This window comes from Danio rerio, chromosome 1, assembly GCF_052040795.2.
Source record: "Danio rerio strain M-AB ecotype USA chromosome 1, GRCz13ab, whole genome shotgun sequence".
Taxonomy (NCBI): domain Eukaryota; kingdom Metazoa; phylum Chordata; class Actinopteri; order Cypriniformes; family Danionidae; genus Danio; species Danio rerio.
The window spans coordinates 32,904,340-32,924,260 of NC_141021.1; the positions used below are offsets into that span (position 1 = coordinate 32,904,340).

A 19,921-nucleotide genomic window follows, 5' to 3' on the forward strand; every position below is an offset into this window, starting at 1 on the left:
ATTTTAGTAAACAAAGCAATTTGAGCACAGTAAAACCCTATAAATGAAGAGAACTCAAACCAACTGAGTACTGTAACACCCAATAAGGCAACTAAACTGTTTGAGAAAACCGAGTGCTTTAAACCATTTGAGTTAAAAAACTAATCTATTTAGGAACTGTGAACATACTCCATTTAAGTTGAAGTAATGAGGTAATTAATTAAGTCACTACCTTTAACACTAAGTTCAAAACCTTTTTTAAATGAGTAGAATTAACTTTCAGTAAATTTTAAGTTGACTACACTCATTTCATTTGATAAAGTTGACAGTTGGGTTTTACAGTGTACGTCTTTAAGCTAAAGAGAATGGGGACACCCCTACGCCTCATTTTGCAAATTCACCTGAAGGGGTAGGGGTGTTCCAGTTAAGTAAGGATAAAGTTTAAGGGGTAGAATTGGAAGTGGGCCAAACTGTTTTCTTGCTAGTGAAGTGTTCAGTGAAGAGTTCAGTTTTTTTCACTTTCAAAGTCAGCCATGTAATAGCAAATGCGCCAAATAGCAAATGCGACACAACTAACTCCTTAAGGGAATGGGAAATACAACTATGGTTTTATGCTCAAAATACACCCAAAACTCATTAAGAGAATAAGCACAACCCTGTTAGACCATATGCCAGGGCGCAGAGCGTATTTTTCCGTCCTTAAATAGCAAAAGTGTATTTGAACATGCCCTTACTGCTTTTGCTCCATGTGCTATAAAATTTGCACTTAGATAGTTAAAATAGAGCCCAGAGTCTCTTTGTAATAGTACCACAAGGCTGAACTCACTTTTTAAACAAAAGCTTCATTTGGGGGATATAGATTTGTGAAAGTAAGGGTGCAGAGTCTATTGCCATTCTGTATGCAAGAACCAATGTTTTGAATTTAACGCGAGCATCAATCAGTAGCCAGTGCAAGGATTTAAGGACATGGTCTCTGTTGGGCTCATTGAAGAACAGATAAGCTGCACTCTTTTGGATCACTTGCAGAGGTTTCAAAGTGGATGATGGAAGTCAAGCTAAGAAATCATCATAGTAGTCCAGTCTAGAAATGAGGAGTGCTTGGACCAGAAGCTACTCCGTCTCTTCGGTGAGGAAGGGTCTGATCTTTCTGATGTTGATTGTCATATGGTCTGACATTATGACAACTGAGATTTCACAGTGTGACATAAGGATAATGTTTGTGCTGTCTGACAATTGTACAGCCACAGTTTTAAAGGGCTATAAAGAAGGTACAGGGTGAGCCCAACTTTAGATGCATGATACAAAGTTTTTACGTGAATCATGTTCCTATGGGTCATGAAATCTCTGGAATATCTTGGAATTTTAAAAGCTCTCTTCTAGTCATGGGCCGGTATAAGATTCTGATGGAATGATAATCTTGGATAACAATATCATGGTTTGATAGTATTGTGGTTACTGCTGAAAAATAAAATCTTTTTAAATGTCTGCATAATAAACTAAACTTTTTTGCTTTCAAACACAGTATATTTTATTTTGAGAAACTGCCTTTGCACGCGATATCAGAATATAGCAAATTAACCTGATACAGTACACGCGATTACAAGTAACAAATCACAACTAAATACATTTGCAAGCTAGAGTAAACGAGGCAACAACTTTAATCACACGTACTTACACTTGATAAATGGAGGAAGAAACTGATCCATGTCCTGACATGTCCAATCAGTTGTCTTTACTGATCCTCCCTTACCAAAGAAGCATTCTTTGTAGCATGTAGTTTCCAGAAGTTTCCAGTAGTTTCCAACTGCTTAAAGCTGGGCTTATGCTGAGGTTTCATTTTTGGGTAGACTCAATAATATCCATCTGCAGTGTGACTTCAATCGACCAACATGTTTGTGTGTGTGTGTGTGTGTGTGTGTGTGTGGGTTTCTGTGTTAGAGGGCGAGGCCGCAGGTTTCAAATCTCCCGAGTTTGCGCGTGCACGTGAATAACTTGGTTTCAATAGTACGTCATGGCGAAACACCTAATGACTCGTTATCAAGGCGACTCGTTTAAAGCACTATAAGTCGACTTTCATAGATGAATCAACAGTTTTAAACACTGCACACTTACAGATTTAAGCCTTAGCTGGATATTTCACTTCACTTAGAGCTGTGTTACACGCTACATGGAAGGGCATTTTCAAAAATCCATAATATGGGGTGTTTAACTAAACAGAGGTAAATATATATGAAAAATAGCACAAAACAACTGCAAAAATAATAAAATTAAAATCACAACAACAGCTTCAGATGTGGTGTGATTCAAAATGTTAATATGCATTTCAATTTAAGTATCTAAAATTTTACTTTATGAAACTTTATTCAAGAATACATATGTGTTATTATATAGGCAGTCACTGTTTTTCATAAAAATTGGCAATAAAATCTTTTGCCGCAAGTATCATTTCTTTTTTTATTACTTTAATTTTTATTGAGATTTAAAAATTTTTTTTAAACATTTTACATTTGAAAATATGTAATTTTACAGTGTTGCACAAGAAATAATTAACAAATACAAAATAATAATTAGTAATTAAAGACACAACATTGAGGGGGTTACTTTGTTACAGATTCAATGCTTTCAGCAATTGTTAACATTGCAGTAATCAATCCATTTCTTCCAGTGCTTTAGAAATAAGTCCTTTTTAAGTCAAAATGTCAATTCTTCCATGTTGCTTATTTCCTTCAAAATTTCTATCCAAACAACAATAGAGGGGGTGTGATGCTTATACCAGTATCTGGTAATACTCTTCTTACTTGCCATCTTCATAGTTTTCAAGATAATTTGTAATAAAGTGTTTTGGTATCCTAAGATCTTTTCCATTTCTGTAATATTTTTGCACACAGTTGTCATTTCTAAGGTAAAAACTTTTCTAATTGGTGGAGCTAAGGAAGATTTTGGCTATGAGCATGGTTTTTTTAGTTGAATGGGCATAATTTGAAGTTACAGTGACCTGTGGCTTTTACAGAAGTGTATGCTCCCATTTAACAACCTGAGTGCTGATAGTGTGGAAGAAAAAATCTATCTTGAGTCTTGAAGAAATGCAATTGTCATTTGTGGCCAGCAAGAATACTTTACCATCTAATAGAGAGTATGCCTGAGGCTGAGACAAGGTTATGAGAACAGAGATTTAAGGCTCAAGGGTCAATGAAAAGGCCATTAGCCTGAACCCAGTGCCAATTCATGAGATATGATTATATATTTCTAAAGTTTCTCTACAGTTTGGCAGTTTTCCTCAACACATAAATGAGGTTTTAGTATTTGGGAATAGTGTTGAATGTTAAACCACTGTTTCTCTTTATATCTTCAGGCTCTAGTTGGAGAAAAGACATGTTACCAGTCTGTTTGCAGCTATGCGGGCCAGATTATGTATCTTGGAACAAAGGTAAAGGCACTCATTATAACACTGAATACATGCACAATACAAAAACATTAGAATGGGCTCTTTACATGGTTTACTGCCTGGATAATTTAGATGTAATGCTGTGCAATATTGTTTGCTTTTCTGTGCATAATCTTCTGATTTTATTTTATTGTATTATGTTACATCAAAGCTTTAAATGGCCATGATATTTCAAGTAAAATTATTCTGTAAGATATGATATAATATTGAACAAAATTACACCAAGATAAAGTCAGAGTTTAATTTGCCAAATGGAGCTTTCCAGAAAATTTCTCTCCAACTTGTAAAGAATTTCAAATGACCGTTGGTAGGGTTGGATCTCGTTCAAAACATTTTTGATGCTTTGAATTTGATACAGTTCCTGAATTATTCTTTTTTCAATAACAGGTTTATTAAATTAGTTTTAACATCAAGATTACAAACATCTTTTTTTCCAGTTTTTATTTTATTTAATAGATTAAAACACTTAGCCCGTACAGTATGTGCTGTTCGGAATGTTTTCATCCATTCTGGGGTGATTTTGAGTCTTAGTTTACCCAACACTTCATCTGTGTTTCAGCAAATGGAATATTTTTTGATGACGAATCTTATTTTGACATGTACTTTAGGAAAATGCTTTAATTTCTTTTCCAAAAATTCAACACTGCCATTTTAGTTATGTCTGTAGCTGTTTTCCCCCTATTGACTTTCATTATAATAAGATTTTTTGATTGCAAATCCATGACACCGAATAATCATAAGTCTTGATTGATCCAGAGTTTCCTTTATGGGATAAGGTAAATTTACATTTGTTTTACTATTGATCTTCAGTTGCAGTGCTAAAAAGGGCTAATTTCTGGATAAAAAAATATTATATGAAGTATAAGTGTTTGTGTGGGCGTGTGTGAGAGTGCAAGACAGACCTTTGTACACTTACCTTGATATGTTTAAGTAAATAAAAAATAAGCAGCTTTACTCTCCGACCTTAGTAAGTATAGTTCTGCACACATACTATGATTTGCTGTTTTATGCCGTAGAATTCCATATAAAAGTCAGAAACATTTTTGTACAAGCCTATCTAAAGGGTTAATGCTGCCAATCGATGATCTACAGTAAAAATGAAGTTTATCTCTTCCTAATAGGGAAAGCCACCTACAATCAAGAATGCATGATTAAATCAATGAGGCAAAAACTGTCATGAACATAATAAACAATACACAAGGGTTAAAAGGATAAAGAAACTCAATTTAAACAAACAATAAGTCAGTCCAAATAAGTTCAAGTAGTTTACCGTGAGAACGATTTCATTTCAGTATGTGAGGTTCACTCCTGCATTCTTAAAGTTTTTAATAACGTTGCAGATTTTTCTAAAAAAAAATGCATGCAGACAGATAATTGTGCTATTGCTGCCAAGTTATTTGAAAACAAGTTCGGATGAAGAAGCTATGTCTAAGGTGACTCATGATTTATGGATCATTGGAGAACAGGCGTTTGATGACAGCTAATGTTATAAAAAGTATATGTTAGCAAAGATAAATGCAGTTAGAATTAACCTCATTGTTACTCCTTTATACACCTAAGATCTCCTGTTTACACCTGTTCGATTGGAATGCAAGCAGGAAGACACGTACCTGTTTAAACCTGTCATTTAAATCTCTCTCTTTTGTAAACTTTTGACTGATTTTCTAATGGTATCATTTGAAGCGATAGTGTACAAAAAAGTAATAAATCAGGTAACACTATGAACTATTAAAATTTTTTTATGTCTGATGAGATAAAGACAACAATGCTGTTTGTTATGTCTTTTCCATGTACTTAACTATGCCCTTGCATACAGTTTCTATTCTATGGCGTCTTTGATATTTGTCTGCAGGGTTCTCATTCCAAGCCTTTTAGAACAAAATGAAAAACTTTTTAATAACGGTCTCTTTAAAATGACAACACACTGTGCTTTGGGCGCCTACACCATTAATCAAATAGATACACTTAGCTGTGAATCTATGTCTAATTTAACAAAATCGTCAGAATACTGATGCTACGGCATCTGGCACATCACAGCAGTCAGCATGTGACTTTTTATTTTCCTTCAAAAGTCTGTGGCCAATCCAAGTACTAGAGCAACAAAAAAGAGGTGTAAATACTAAATATTTATTATGAAAAATGCTTGATCTTTGATTTTATTTAAAATTGTCATTTCATTTTATCGTTAAGTGATCACCATGAAAAATTATTCTGGTTTGCCTTGGTTTGTTTTTATTTTTCGATGTCTGTTAACCTGGTGGCATTTTTTTTTGCAGTCGTGTATCACAAGTCTATGTTATGTACTTACCTTAGGTAAAACCACATATTAAATCTCCCCCTGAACCTAACATTAACCCATATAGTTAGATACAATTTTTATCCCAGTACTTTTTTTAGTAATTACACATACTGTCAAATAAAATGCAACCATTAACCTCATTGATAAAGAATGGAAGATCATCAAGTGAAAGATATAGTAAGGGTAAAAAAAAATCTAGTTTTATTTTCAAAACTCTTCTGTTGTTATGCTCATTGCCACTGCAATGGATAAGTTCGGAGGGGGGCGAGCGTTGCGCATGCATTTATAGTATTCGAAAAAAAAGTATTCCAGAAGTACTTGCATGACCTACTACATCTGGCGAAACTCTGAAGTGCACATCCGATGGATGCTGCGCTATCCTATGATGCCTCACAAGAGAATTCATGAATGGGAGTGAAGCGAATCGAAGCAATTGACGTGGGTAGGGGATTTACATTTACATTTAGTCATTTAGCAGATGCTTTTATCCAAAGCGACTTACAAATGAGGACAAGGAAGCAATTTACACAACTATAAGAGCAACAATGAATAAGTGCCGTAGGCAAGTTTCAGGTATGTAAAGTGTAAGAAGCAAAACATAAGTTATTTATTTTAATATATTATTATTATTTTTTTGTAATACAGTAAGCGGTGGAGCCAGAGAGGCAATTGCAGATTAGGAAGGGAAGTGGAGACTAAATAGTTGAGTTTTTAGTCGTTTCTTAAAGACAGCAAGTGACTCTTCTGATGCAGTTAGGGAGTTTATTCCACCAACTGGGAAGATGGAATGCGAGAGTTCGGGAAAGTGATTACTTCCCTCTTTGGGATGAAACCACGAGGCGATGTTCATTCACAAAATGCAAGTTTCTGGAGGGCACATTAATCTGCAGAAGTGAGAGCAGATAAGAAGGAGCAAAGCCAGAAGTTGCTTTGTAAGCAAACATCAGAGCTTTGAATTTGATGCGAGCAGCAACTGGCAGCCAGTGCAAACGGATGAGTAGCGGAGTGACGTGCTCTTTTAGGTTCATTAAAGACCACTCGTGCTGCTAGGTTCTGAAGCAGCTGAAGAGGTTTGATAGAGTTTGGTGGAAACCCGGCTAGTAGAGAGTTGCAATAGAGGAAGGGTCGGACCTTTCTGATGTTATAGAGTGCGAATCTGCAAGATCGAGCAATTCTAGAAATGTGGTCAGAGAAGTTTAGTTGGTCATTAATCATTACTCCAAGGCTTTTCACCGTTTTGCATGCAGTAAAGGTTTGCTCCATCCATCTGGATTGAAAAGTTATAATGTAGAGTTGGGTTGGCAGAAACTTCAAACATTTCCGTTTTCGTGAGGTTAAGCTGAAGATGATGATCTTTCATCCAGTGTGAAATGTCCAACAGGCAGATTAAAATGCGAGCTAGAACCGAGGGATCATCAGGGTGAAAAGAGAGGTATAGCTGGGTATCATCAGCATAGCAGTGGTAGGACAATCCATATTTCTGGATGACTGATCCTAAAGATGTAGATGCTGTAGGTTGGACACCTCTCCCCTCCAAGACATTCTAAATGACCTGTCAGAGAGGTAAGATCTGAACCACTGAATAACAGTGCCTGCAAAGCCCAGTGACTCAAGCGTAGGTTCAGTGTCAAAAGCAGCTGACAAATCCAGCAAGATAAGGACTGATGATTTAGAGTCTGCTTTAACCAGTCTGAGATCCCCCATGACCGAGAGCAGGGCAGTCTCAGTTGAGTGGCCTTTCTTAAAGCCAGATTGCTTGTTGTCCATGAAGTTGTTTTGATTAAGGTCACATGATAATGACAAATTGCTAATGCAGTACATCCGAGTTCCATTCATACGACTCACGTTCATACTGTGTAGAATGTACAGTTTTATGCAAAGGTTTGGGTACCCCTTATAATTTTTATAATTGCAAGACATAGACTGCTGGCCTTTCAAATCAGCAATTTTACTTGGATATATTTTATTCCCTTGAAAAAAGGAACCTTTCACTTCTGACATAACAGACAGGTGCAACAATGTGGACACCCTAACAGAATAATGACATCTTTTTTTATGCCACCTTTTGCTGTAATAGAAGCATTTAGATGCTTTTATTAGCCCTGAATTTTCACTGAAGGCATCGTGGACCATTCTTTCTTGCAAAATTTCCCCCATTCAGGTTTGATAGGTGCCGAGCATAATGGCCATTTTTAAATAAATCCATTCCCTATGAAGTTCAAGTCTGGGGACTGAGATAGCCATTCTAGAACATTGTTTCACGTCTGAGCAGTCATTGTCCTGCTTAATCATCCAACCCTGCTGTAACTTCAGCCTCTTGACTGAATCCTAAACATTGTTCTTCAGAATCTGCTGATACTAGGTGGAATTCATGCAACCTTCATTTCTGACAAGGTGTCCAGTACCTGTGCTTGGCACACATCCCCACTACACGATTGACCCTCCACCATATTTTACAGTAGGGAGTAGGTTCTTCTCCTGGACTGCTGTGTTTTTTTTTTCTTGATGCAAAGCCTCTATGGTTGTGGCTTGTGTCCACAGTATATTTTTCCAAAATGATTTAGGCTTGTCCTGATGAGCCTTTGCATACCTCAAATGACTTTTCTTGTTGGTTGAATGCAGAAAAGGCTTCTTCTGCACCACCTTCCATTGAGCTGTTATTTGTAAAAAAAGTGTGCTGGAATGTGGAATGATTTACAATGAAATTATCAGCAGCAAGATGTTCCTAGAGCTATTTGGAGGTGGTCTGCAGTTTGTCTGTGACCATTCTAGCCATTTTCACCTTTGTCTTTCACAATAAGAAGCACAACTAATAAGCTGATTATTGGTTGCATCTGTGGTTTGATTGTTAAGGTTCACTGAGTCACTCAAATCAATTTTGTTTTGTAATCAATCTGCATTAGGGCACTACAGGTTTTGAAATCCACATGAAAGAGAAGGTGCCCAAACTTTTGCATAGCCGATTTTTCAGTTTCAATGTAATTTCACACATCTCAATACTGCTACACTACAGATTGTTTGTCTGAAAAAAATACATTGTCTATCTTTCTCCAGAAATTGAATGGCATTTCACTTTAATCTTCTCTTATAAAGAAAAAAAAACTATACAGCCATAAAAGGTACCCAAACTTTGTTGTGTTGTAGTTGTAATTTAGAAATCAATGCGTCTGGATTAGGGTTCCACGGTTTACCTGTACTATGATAGTATCGTGATACTATGGCTCCAAAATACTGGTGTTGCCACTGTAGTTTCTAAACGGTAGTATTGTCATTAATGGTCAGTCTACAATAGATAATGCTGGATGTGAAAAAGTCACTAAAATGCTCACACATTTGTTTTAAAGCCCTTTAAGGTTGCAAGTTTTCTAAAGTTTCAAACACACATCTGAATCGATTAATTTCTGTTCCTCTCAATATGATTTAGTAGTTACAACAATCTGTGCATAAGCCCTAAGATTACATCCAACAAGAAGAAAAAATAAAAGAGAAATGATTTCGCACTTGCTATTTACTGACACGTGGATCAGCCAGACCAGGTTTTTAAACAAACTTTCTGTTACCGACTGCATGACATTTTGTTGTATTTTCTTTTAAACATGGACATTTATTCAAACCAGTCTCTTCTAGTTGACTAACGTTTAGTCGACTTATTAGGGGTTTGATGCCAAAAAACTTGAATTCCTCACACCATTTAGAAAGCTGATTTCATGGTGTTTGTATATCAAAGCAATTAAATCTTTTGATCTCAACTACATTATTCTGGATTTTGCCGGTAGCCATATCACTCCACATGTCGTCCCTTCTTAACTTAATCTTTCAGATCTGCCCAGCTAATATTCCTCTGAGGTTTTTTACATTCACTATAGTGAATGCATGAGATTTGCTGTAATAAATAGATGAGATTTGCAAGGGTATCTTGTGAACTCTGAGACTGGTAGCGCATGTTGGGTTGCTTGCGTTGAGCTGTAAGTTTGGCTGACTCCTCCAGCACCCCTGCGACTGAGCTCTGGCACACTCAAGTGCTATTATGGTAATCGCACATCACGCAAACCCTGAATATTCATTGAGGTCTGCTCTCCACCATGTCCTCACTGAACTTCCTGTTACCTGCAGCTTGTGGGAGGGAAGAAAAGAGAAATGAAGGAGAGCGGGGCAGCTGGAGAGAGGGCTGGAAAGAGGGATTGCATTCAAATTGCCCATGGGTTATCCATTAGACATGGTAGTGGGCAAGCTCTGGGAGGTCACATTAATTCTTGTGCCGTGTATCACTTGTGCTTCTTATTTAATAGCTCAGCCAGTGCTTGAATAAACAGCTAATGTGACCTCAGTTTTATGAATGAGTCTAATTTTATGCTCTATCAGTACGTTTAATGGCAAATACATATACCTCACAGGGCTCAGACATATTTTCCTTCCTGACTAGGGCCAGATTTTACTAGCAGTGGCAACTTTTTGCAGATTCGTTCTGTAGAATCTGAAATTTGTAATAAATTGTGTGTACATTAAATAAAATCAGTTCTTGTTTTTATTTATTTCTTTTTTCTATTATTTGTTTTGCATTAATAATTTCAGTTATGGTTATATAATCATTTTAAATCTGTTATTCATTTAGTCATTCATTTATTAAAAATTAATTTATCAATTTATAAAATTAAATTTATTGATTTGTTGATTTTATTAATTGTTTAGTTTTAGTGCTTTTCCCGTTGTTTAGTCTTATTTTGATGGTGTTTCATGAAATGTTCCCTTCCACTCATATAAGATATGAGTGGAGATATAAGATATGAGAGTCTTGTGGCCTGATGTACATTTTTTTATGTTTGTGCTGTTCGGACGAAGTATGAGAGCGCACCGAACCACATGCAGCTAAGATTGTTCAATAAATGCTGCTCTTTTATTATCATCACTTCATCTCCTGCTTTTACTCTTCTCTGGCTTACTTCTATTGTCGACTCCTTTATTGATGGTAGACTGCTACTTCAGTTGTATACTGGTTAACAGGTTTGGGTTCTGGAAACTTTGCTGACTTGTTGTCCAAAAACCTGGAGAAACTGACATTGCCTGACAAGATCAGGAGTCTGCAACTGGATCTTATTTACCTGTTGTGAAGACTGTGATCTAACAGTTCATAAATATAATACATTTTATCAGCTATATGAAATGTGAATTATGTGATTATTTTCATTATATAAATCAGTTACAGTAACAACTAGGGCTGCACGATTCTGGAAAAAAATGTAAATCAGGATTTTTTTGCTTAAAATCAAGATCACGATTTTTTCACGATTCTGTAAATTTAAAATAAAGGTTAATATGATTAGCCTATTATTATTGTTAATTCTCAAACATATGGTAATACAACAATAGTAATAATAGGCCTATGTGTAGGTCTACTGTTGCTTAAAATGCTACATTTTGTAAAGTCATTATGGTGGACTTGAACAGACTTTCAGTATGTCCTGTTTGTTAATTCACAGCAAAAATGATGACATCAGAATATAACTAATCATAATTATATAGTTGATTTATTATGTTTAAGACATGTGACAACATTATGAGACCATTTGTTTTCATTGGTAAAATTAGAATTTTGTCATTATCAGATTCCTTCATGCATTATATTTAACATTATATATAAGCTAGGGCTGTTATTCTGACACCGTAAACGTTTATTTTCACAACACTCTGTGTTCGCTACAGTATGTAAGAAAAAAACGTATCAAATGCTAGTCGTAATCATAACTGTAAAATGCGAAGTGATCAATTAAATGATGTGCGCACAGGTTTCACTTTCACTTCCGCGTGCGGCTCATGGTTGCATTCACTATCAGAGAAAACACATACATGCAAATCAAACTTCATGCATGACCCTCAATCGACTACTCTGTGCAACAAACTGAACGTTATTTACAACTTCATTACCTGTTATTCATAGCCTATGCAGGTTGTGTTCACTTAAGTAGGCGTCATGCGTGCACGCACCAGTAAACATACATTGCGTCAGTTCGCATCTGATTTCGCGGCCACAAATACATCATAACATGAAAACAGAAATAACATTTTGGGTGAATTATTCCTTATAAATACAGTATGTGACACTTTTAACGCCATTTGAAGATATCAATGTTGTTGTAAAGACTTGTTTGACTGCTTTGCTTCTCTCCTGACCTTGAAAATATGATTGGCTGAATCGTAGAAAAGCTTAATTGATCGTGTGTAAGGTTGAATCGAGATGGTAGTCTTTTTTTGATTAATCGTGCAGCCCTAGTAACAACTATTTAAACAGTTTATTCATTTGTTCTGTTTTAACTGATTGACATAATTGCTGATTAACCTTTATGCCTGTATGAATTCATACAGTTTTAAAAATGAAACGTGGCATCCACCCTGCTCATAAACCCAACCTTCATTGGGGGATGAGCAAATTATCCCAAATTGTAAGAATGAGATCTTACGAATTCCTACGAATTAGCCACTAAATCAAAAAGTTGCTGTGAGGTTGTGCTGGAATAAACGTTAATTTATTTCAACTGTCAAAGTACACATTTTTTGGATTTATCATCTAACATTTTTCAGCTTTTTTATATAAAAATGAAAGTAAATACTTGTTTTTATTAATTCGTTCACATATCAGAAGAATATCAACTCCATTTGCAATATGAAAGTTTAGTTTAATCCAAAACACCAAAAGTTCTGAGATATATATATCTTGCAAGATTGGCAAGATACAGTACAGGCACAACTTAGAAACTTACACTGTCCCAAGCTATTAGATTGCTCTTAATGTTAGGTCCTTTTTAAGAATTGTTAACCAATCACTATACTGTTTTTTTCATAGTCTGTGCACATCATGACTCTGAGGAACTGGCGTGAGGTAAGACATCATTTTATAATGCTTTACTGACTTTATATCAGATAAGCGTTATTGAATCTGATGATGATGGAGTGATTCTTATATTCTGCAGCGTGTGGATTACCTGTTGAAGCAGGAGAAGTTCATGGAGGCTCTGTCTCTTGCCTGGTCCTTTCATGAGGGCACTGCCAAAGCTGTATTAGGTCGGTCCTTCTGTTCCCATCAACTGTAAAATGTGTGCATTTGTCAAGTTTTAAACCAAATTACACTTATTTTCTCTGAAAATGCCTGAAACTTTTACATGTCTGAGCTCTTAGTTTGTTGTCTAACTTTGATAAAATTAGTATTTTTTTCTTTTAACCTATAGCAAAATTTGAATATCAAAAGACCTGTTTAAAAGAACAGTTTAATACCTGTAATACCCAAATCAGTATGCAAATTTGTTTAAAACTGTAAACCATATAAACCAGAACACACACAAAAATTGGTTTACTGTAGCATGTTGTGCTTCTCTATTTCTAGGTTTGTTTGCAGACCCTGCTAAGAGAAAAGGTGTGGTTGCAGACAAGGTAAGAGAAATGACACATTTAAAAGAATGTTAATAGAATGTCACATCTATACAACGTTAGTTTCACAAGTTAAGACATTTTCCTAAAGCGGTAGTTCACCCTGAATTGTAAATTATTTTATCATTTACTCACCCTTAACTTGTTTTAAACCCGTTTAATCTTCTTTCTTCGGTTGAACACAAAAGTAGGTATTTTAAAAAAATCTGTAAACCTGTATTCACTGACTTCCATAGTACATGGATGTGATTCTTCCATATGAATACGGATTTTCCGTAATTTGGGTAAATCTTTTTTTTTTTTTGAGGGGGTGTCTTTATCAAAGCAGGCGACTTGCTTCATTCTGGATGTCTTTCAGGGATTTAATTGTAGACCTACCTAGGCTACTGTGTAAATAACATAATGATATTGTGTAGTGACAATATACAACATTATGAAATTGCTTTCAATGTGTGCACGACTGTGCACTTTTTCTGCTCTCACATTTGCATATCGCGACCACGTGTGCTCTATGTACATTATAAATACAGCTGCAGGACGCACATTTGTTACTATTCTTAATATGTAAGAATAATTACTTATCATGTCTTCATTAATTCAGTGCTACAGCCTAGCACTTCTAATGTATTACCTGAAAGTGTCATAAGTTTAGATGGTATTACAAATACAAAAAAAATATATTTTTTAGATAATTAAAACTATTTAAAACAGGGACAAAGCTGGAGGAAAAAGAAAGTGAAAGTGATTAACTCTTGTTATCGATGAGGGTGGAATGTTAAAGCATATTAGGCTACTCAGTTCAACTGGATTTAATATATTCACAGGTCGAATTGTTGACTGACTAGTAGTTTAGTTATCATGTGAAATAAAGAGTTTGCTAAATTACAGGGAAAGTTATATTCTCTGGAGTTTGGACACGAGAACTACCCGGATTAGTGGCGCCATCTAGCGGCATTGTGTGAATTGTTCTGACACAAAGTATAAACCTTTTTTTAAAAGGGGAGCAGGGTGTCGTCTTCTTTTTTTTCCCTTGGCTGATCACATGCATGATAGTATTTTTTTTTCTTTTATTAAAAATTGTTACAGGTTTTTTGCTTTCTTTAAAAACCCAGAAACTTAAAAACATTTTGAACCACTTAATGTAGGATAAATATAGATTACATTTTCAATTTTACGTGAACTATCTCTTAAAGCTACATGTTGTAAGAAGGGATTGAAATAAAGGATGCCCATTATACAAATTTTTAGAGGATTTTCATGGTCTGAATAAGACCTTGTTAAGCCGTGAAGACAGAAGGTCTTTGGTTTATTATTCAGGGATTTTTGGCTTCAGATACAGTAAGGCTACATTGTGTGACATCAAACATCAAGGGGGAATGTGGCTGGTTTGGGCCTCATTTACTGGATTCAGAGTCTGCAAACTTAGCCAAAAGACATTTTGAAGCACCTTCTGGTTTATCTTAGTCAGGGGTTCATCCTACAGGCAGATAATGGCCTGAAACCCTCCTCCAGGCAATGTCAGAAATACCTAAGATGAAAAGAACAAAACAGTAGGCTTCAAATAATGGCCGGTACAGTCTCTTGAGTTAAACCTCATCAAGCTGGTTTAGAGAGAACAGGACTGAGAGGTTAAAGCAAAGTAACTTACAAGTACGACACATCTGTAAGAACTTCTGCAGCAGTGTTGGAGAGACCTTTGTGAGCATTTGATATAAATAGTTAAAGTTTGTCTGTTTTTCTGCAGTGTGTTTGAGTAAAAAAAGTAGTTGTGTTGTGTTCAATTTAAGTTTTGGGTACTAGCTGGACATTCTTTTAATTCAACAAAATGTTGTTCCCGTTTCTCAGACATGATTCTTTTCCACCACATCCCAGAAGTGTTGTTTTGGATTGAGATTTGGTGACTATGAGAGATGTCATGATGTCATGTTATGGTTAAGAATCCAATTTGAGATTACTTGAGCTTTGTGTCAAGGTGCAAACTGATACAAATGGGCCAAAACTGTTTAAGAGTATACCTCTCAGATCCAGCTACCAGCAAGAAATATTTATAGAAGGCTGGGTGGATTATTGCTTTCATGTTTTTATGCTTAATTCAGTAACATTCTGTAAAATATGTTGCAACATGCCTTTGTTTGAGTTAAAGGGGTTGTTCATCCACAGGTCATCCATTAAAGAATAATTTGAAATGGATCTGTGGTCCTTCCTATAATGGCAATGAATGGTTATAGGTATTTTAATAATAAAAACAAACAAGAGTTCTGATAATAAAATTATTTATCTGTTTGTAGCAACAGCGATGGCAACAGCAAAGTAACTTATTGTAGGTAAATACAGTTGAAAACAAAACAATTAGTCCTTTTCTAAAATGTTATTTTTTTTCAGATATTTCCTAAGTGCTTTTTAAATTAGAGATAGTTTGTTACTAGAAAGTTACTTTGATAAATACTAGTATTCAGCTTACAGTGCAATTTAAATGCTTAACTAGGTTAATTAGGTTAACTTGGCAGATCATTAGACTAGGCATGGGACAATAGCCGTTTTCAAGATATACAGTGGAAAAGTCAAGGTTTGAAAATACCGTTCCTATATGTGTAGGATTTTTCAATTCATATATATATATATATATATATATATATATATATATATATATATATATATATTTTTTTTTTTTTTTTTTTTTTTTTTTTTTTAAATTTTAGGACAACAGTATGTCCAGCAGAAAAAAAGATATCCAAAGATGCCATTTTAAATGATTTTTGAAACTAATGAAAACAGCAAAGGTCAATAGCCTCTTTTACACATTGATACTGGTAAATATCTGGAATGACTTTAACGGTAAATTTAAAAAAGCTGTGTTCACACAGGCAAAGATGTTATAGAATTTTTCCAGAAAAGACCAATTACACATCCATTCCAAAATACCCGTAAATTCTGACATCATTAAACAGAAATGAGCTCTAAACGGCTGGGCTTGTATTTGTAAATATTTGACGACAAACTCTGTGGATGGATAAGTATTGTGAACAAGTTCAATAAAAACATATGGAGGAACATTTTTGCATGTCGAGATGTACATGTTATGTGTGTGTGTGCTGGCGCTCACCGGCTGCTTCACATGCACACATGTCAAGCAACTGAAGGAAGCAGAGCTTGAAAGTAAACAAACAGCGGTTCATCATAAGCATTTTATAGCAAATTTTTCCCACAATTGGTATTAAGAAGGAACATAGAAATGTTATCTGACTAACATTTAGCGGCTAAATGTGTCTAAAAAAATATTCAAAAACTTTTTATTTTCATAAACAACGCGGATGTGGATGCATCTAAATGTTCTGACTGGCTGGAGTACATGTCTCACATCAGCGTGTTCTAAGCGTGAACACACTCTTTTCAAAAATTATCCTTATGCGTTCACACAGGGTTCTTACAGGTGCTGGAAATCCTGGAAAATGCTCGATTTTTAATATAGTGTTTTCAAAGTTAGAAAAGTGCTTAGATTTTAGACAAAGTGCTTAAACCTGCTTGAATTTGAATTTGCAGGGCTAGAAATTTAAACTGTTTTTGTTGCATATGCGCATGATTTTATCTATGTGACCTTAAAATATATTTTGGAGCATATCTGCGAGTGCATAAATTGTTTTCATTGCAAAATGTTCGCCGCATGCGCGTATTTATGTGGCTAATAATGTGCCAAAACAATCTGAATTTGAATTGTTAAATTGAATTATTAACAATTGTAAGTTAATAATACTGATTTTCCTATTAGAAATGTTTTGAATGTGTTTCTTAACTTGATTATTGAACATCTGAAATTTAAGACAACTTAATTTTTTAAGTCAGATTTTAATAGACTTAGTTATAAACTTTGAATTCAAAATCTGTAGAATTCAAAGACTGTAGATATTGGGTATGTAAAAATACAGTTTCAAGTTTTTTAAAAATTCAAATGAACACAATTAAAATTCAGATTGTTTTGGCACTATTAGCTTCATATGTATTTAGGAGACATTCACCCAGAATGCATCTTTGCACCTGAAACGCCAGTCCAGTGAATGTAAAAAAAATTGCAATGCACATGAAATATCATGAACAACTGGTCATGAAAGTTTGATACTACACCCAAACAAAATCTGATTGTAAGCTAATTTCTTGAGATATTTACTTTAGGTAGAAAGAGACCAAACTTAAAAAAACACTTCGAATAACTGAACTTTTAAAAATGTATTTTTTATCATTTTTGGGTGAACTATCCAAAAAAATTTAGGCTCTAGAGCACTCAACAATTTAAGTTAAAATGTCGTATTGTGTTTTTTTTTAAAAATATTTATATAATAATTCAGGGGGGCTAATAATTCTGACTTCAACTGTATATAAACGTAATTAACCATGGTCATTAGGTGCTGGAAAAGCATACAAATGCACCTAGAAAGTGCTAGAAAAGTGCTGGAGTTTGAAGTTGAAAAAGGTGTAAGAACACTGCACACAGTGCAGCATTCTGGCATAGCGGCATAGCAACTTCTCTTTCCGGAAAATTGCCAGAACGAATTTACCGGTATTTTTAAAAAGAGCCTGTTCACACATACAGACCTTTCTGGAAAATTGACGTGTGTAAATGTTTCTCAAAAGAAAATATATTGTGTTTAAAGGGCGAAAAAGTTTTTTTTTTGCAGACATTTAAAAAGAATATATTTTAGAGTAGTAATCACAATACAGTGAAACTGTGATATTTTTATCTAGGTTGTCATACCATTAGAAAAATATACTGGCCCATGCCTACATTGGACAACAGTAATTTGTTCTATAGCAATAAAATAATAATAATAATAATAATAATAATAATAATAATAATAATAATAATAATAATAATAATAATTATAAAGAAATCTTAAGGGGGCAAATAATATTGACCATAGTAAAGTTTTTAACTTTTATTTTATTTTTATTCCAGCTAAACTAAAAGAAATAAGACTTTCTCTAGTAGAAAACCAGAATAGGAAATACTATGAAAAATTACCTTGCTCTGTTAAACATCACTTGGGATAAATTTGAAAACATAATTAACATTTCACAAGAGGGCTATTAATATATTTCTCTGCTGATTTTCTCTCTTCACAGATGGTGGAAATTTTGCTACAGTATGTGGAGCGCTCTCTGAAAAAGTGTCCAGAGCATGGGAAAATCCAGGTGATGGAGCAGCACTTTCAGGTAATTGCTCTCCCAGAGAAGGCCTTTCAAATGAGCCTCAAATGGGTTTATGGAGTCATTAAAGTTAGTGCTTAAGAAGTCAACTGTTTTTTCATATTATTATTTTACGATCAAGATAACATGTAACGGGAATGGGTCTGAGCTGAATAGTTTTTCAGCATTACAAAGGCTTTTTAGAGAGGTGAGAGTGAGGGGAGCAATGCAGACAGTCTCCTTTATGTCAGTCTTTAGGCCTCCGGCATCCATTTTTAAACTGCATCTCATCACAAGGTGGAAACCGCATATAATAATGGCTCACTAATGTCATCTCTCCACTGCCTCTGGGTCTAGCTCGCTCTCAGATTTCTTTTTGCCATTAAGAAGCACTCTGTCATCACAAAAATAAGGCACTCACCAAGGCCAAATGGTAGATTTAGCTCTGTTTATCTAGGCTGATGTGAAATGTTCTGTTGCTAAACTGCCTGTTTCTCTGTGATATTTCAGCTCGTTTTAATATATTGTAAGTTGTTGTTTTTTTGCTTATGTAGAATTTTGAAATATTTTCGTTTAAATTATTTTTAAAGAAAAGTGAGATTGATTGAACATTATTATAATAGTTTCACAATCTTTTTCAGCCCTGCGACTTGGTTCACCACACAATAATTTAAAAAGGATGACAGAAATATATATATATATATATATATATATATATATATATATATATATATATATATATATATATATATATATATATATATATATATATATATAATTCTGAAAATTAGCTAAAGGTCATGAATTAAAAATTTTATCAATATATCATTAGAAATTAATTAATTAATTTATTATTAGAATATTATTCTTTAAAGTGTGCAGTTGGATGGTTTATTGCTCAAAACTAAAAACAAAATGACATTTTGTGCTCTATTTTAATGATCTAGGCGCAAAGTCTAAAGTGTATGGCGCAAAAGCATTAGGGATGTGTCCAAATCCACTTTTGCTATTTTGACCCTTTAACTGCCTGCTCTACCAAATGGTTGACCATATTTTGGCTATTTTAAATAATGACTGTTAAAGTTGTTTAAAGAATGACTGTTTTAAATTATGGTTTACACGACACTAACTAGCGACATTAGGAGTTAAGAAATCCAATTTTTTTTTTCTTGGTGGGACAGTTAGAGGTAAAATACAGTTTACGCTAAGACGCACAGTCTAACAGTGTCGTGCTTAATGAGTTATGTGTGTGTTTTAAGCATAGAATGCATTAAACCAATCGGAGTCTTATCTCCATTCCCTTTAAGAGTCAGTTGCATTGCACCATGGTGCATTTGCTATTTAGGCTGCATTTACACTGCAGATCTTGATTGTCAGTTCTGATTTCTGTGACTGTTTCCAATTTTATTTGTTGACCAACTTATGTCATCTTTTAAAAGTGACTCGTATAAGATTGTCTGTATTTACAAAGCACACATCAAAGGCGCAATGACCAGGAAAAAAGAGCGGGTGCGTCTTATATTAAAAGAGCACTCTTTTCCTGTTTTTAATTTGTTCACAGGATTTAATTTTTTTAAATTCTTTTTGACAAGTTGTTTTGC

The 19,921-nt window shown here is 34.6% G+C and overlaps 1 protein-coding gene across 2 annotated transcripts in view; it reads left to right on the forward strand.

Annotated features, from left to right (window-relative positions):
• The window catches only part of vps8 (VPS8 subunit of CORVET complex), a 227,585-nt gene that overhangs the window by 21,810 nt on the left and 185,854 nt on the right, over positions 1 to 19,921 (forward strand). For both annotated transcript variants that reach the window (XM_087236397.1, NM_001080616.3), the window contains 5 exon segments: positions 3,332 to 3,406; positions 12,562 to 12,597; positions 12,689 to 12,779; positions 13,099 to 13,145; positions 18,258 to 18,347. In XM_087236397.1, the coding sequence (XP_087092523.1) occupies positions 3,332 to 3,406; positions 12,562 to 12,597; positions 12,689 to 12,779; positions 13,099 to 13,145; positions 18,258 to 18,347 (339 nt within the window).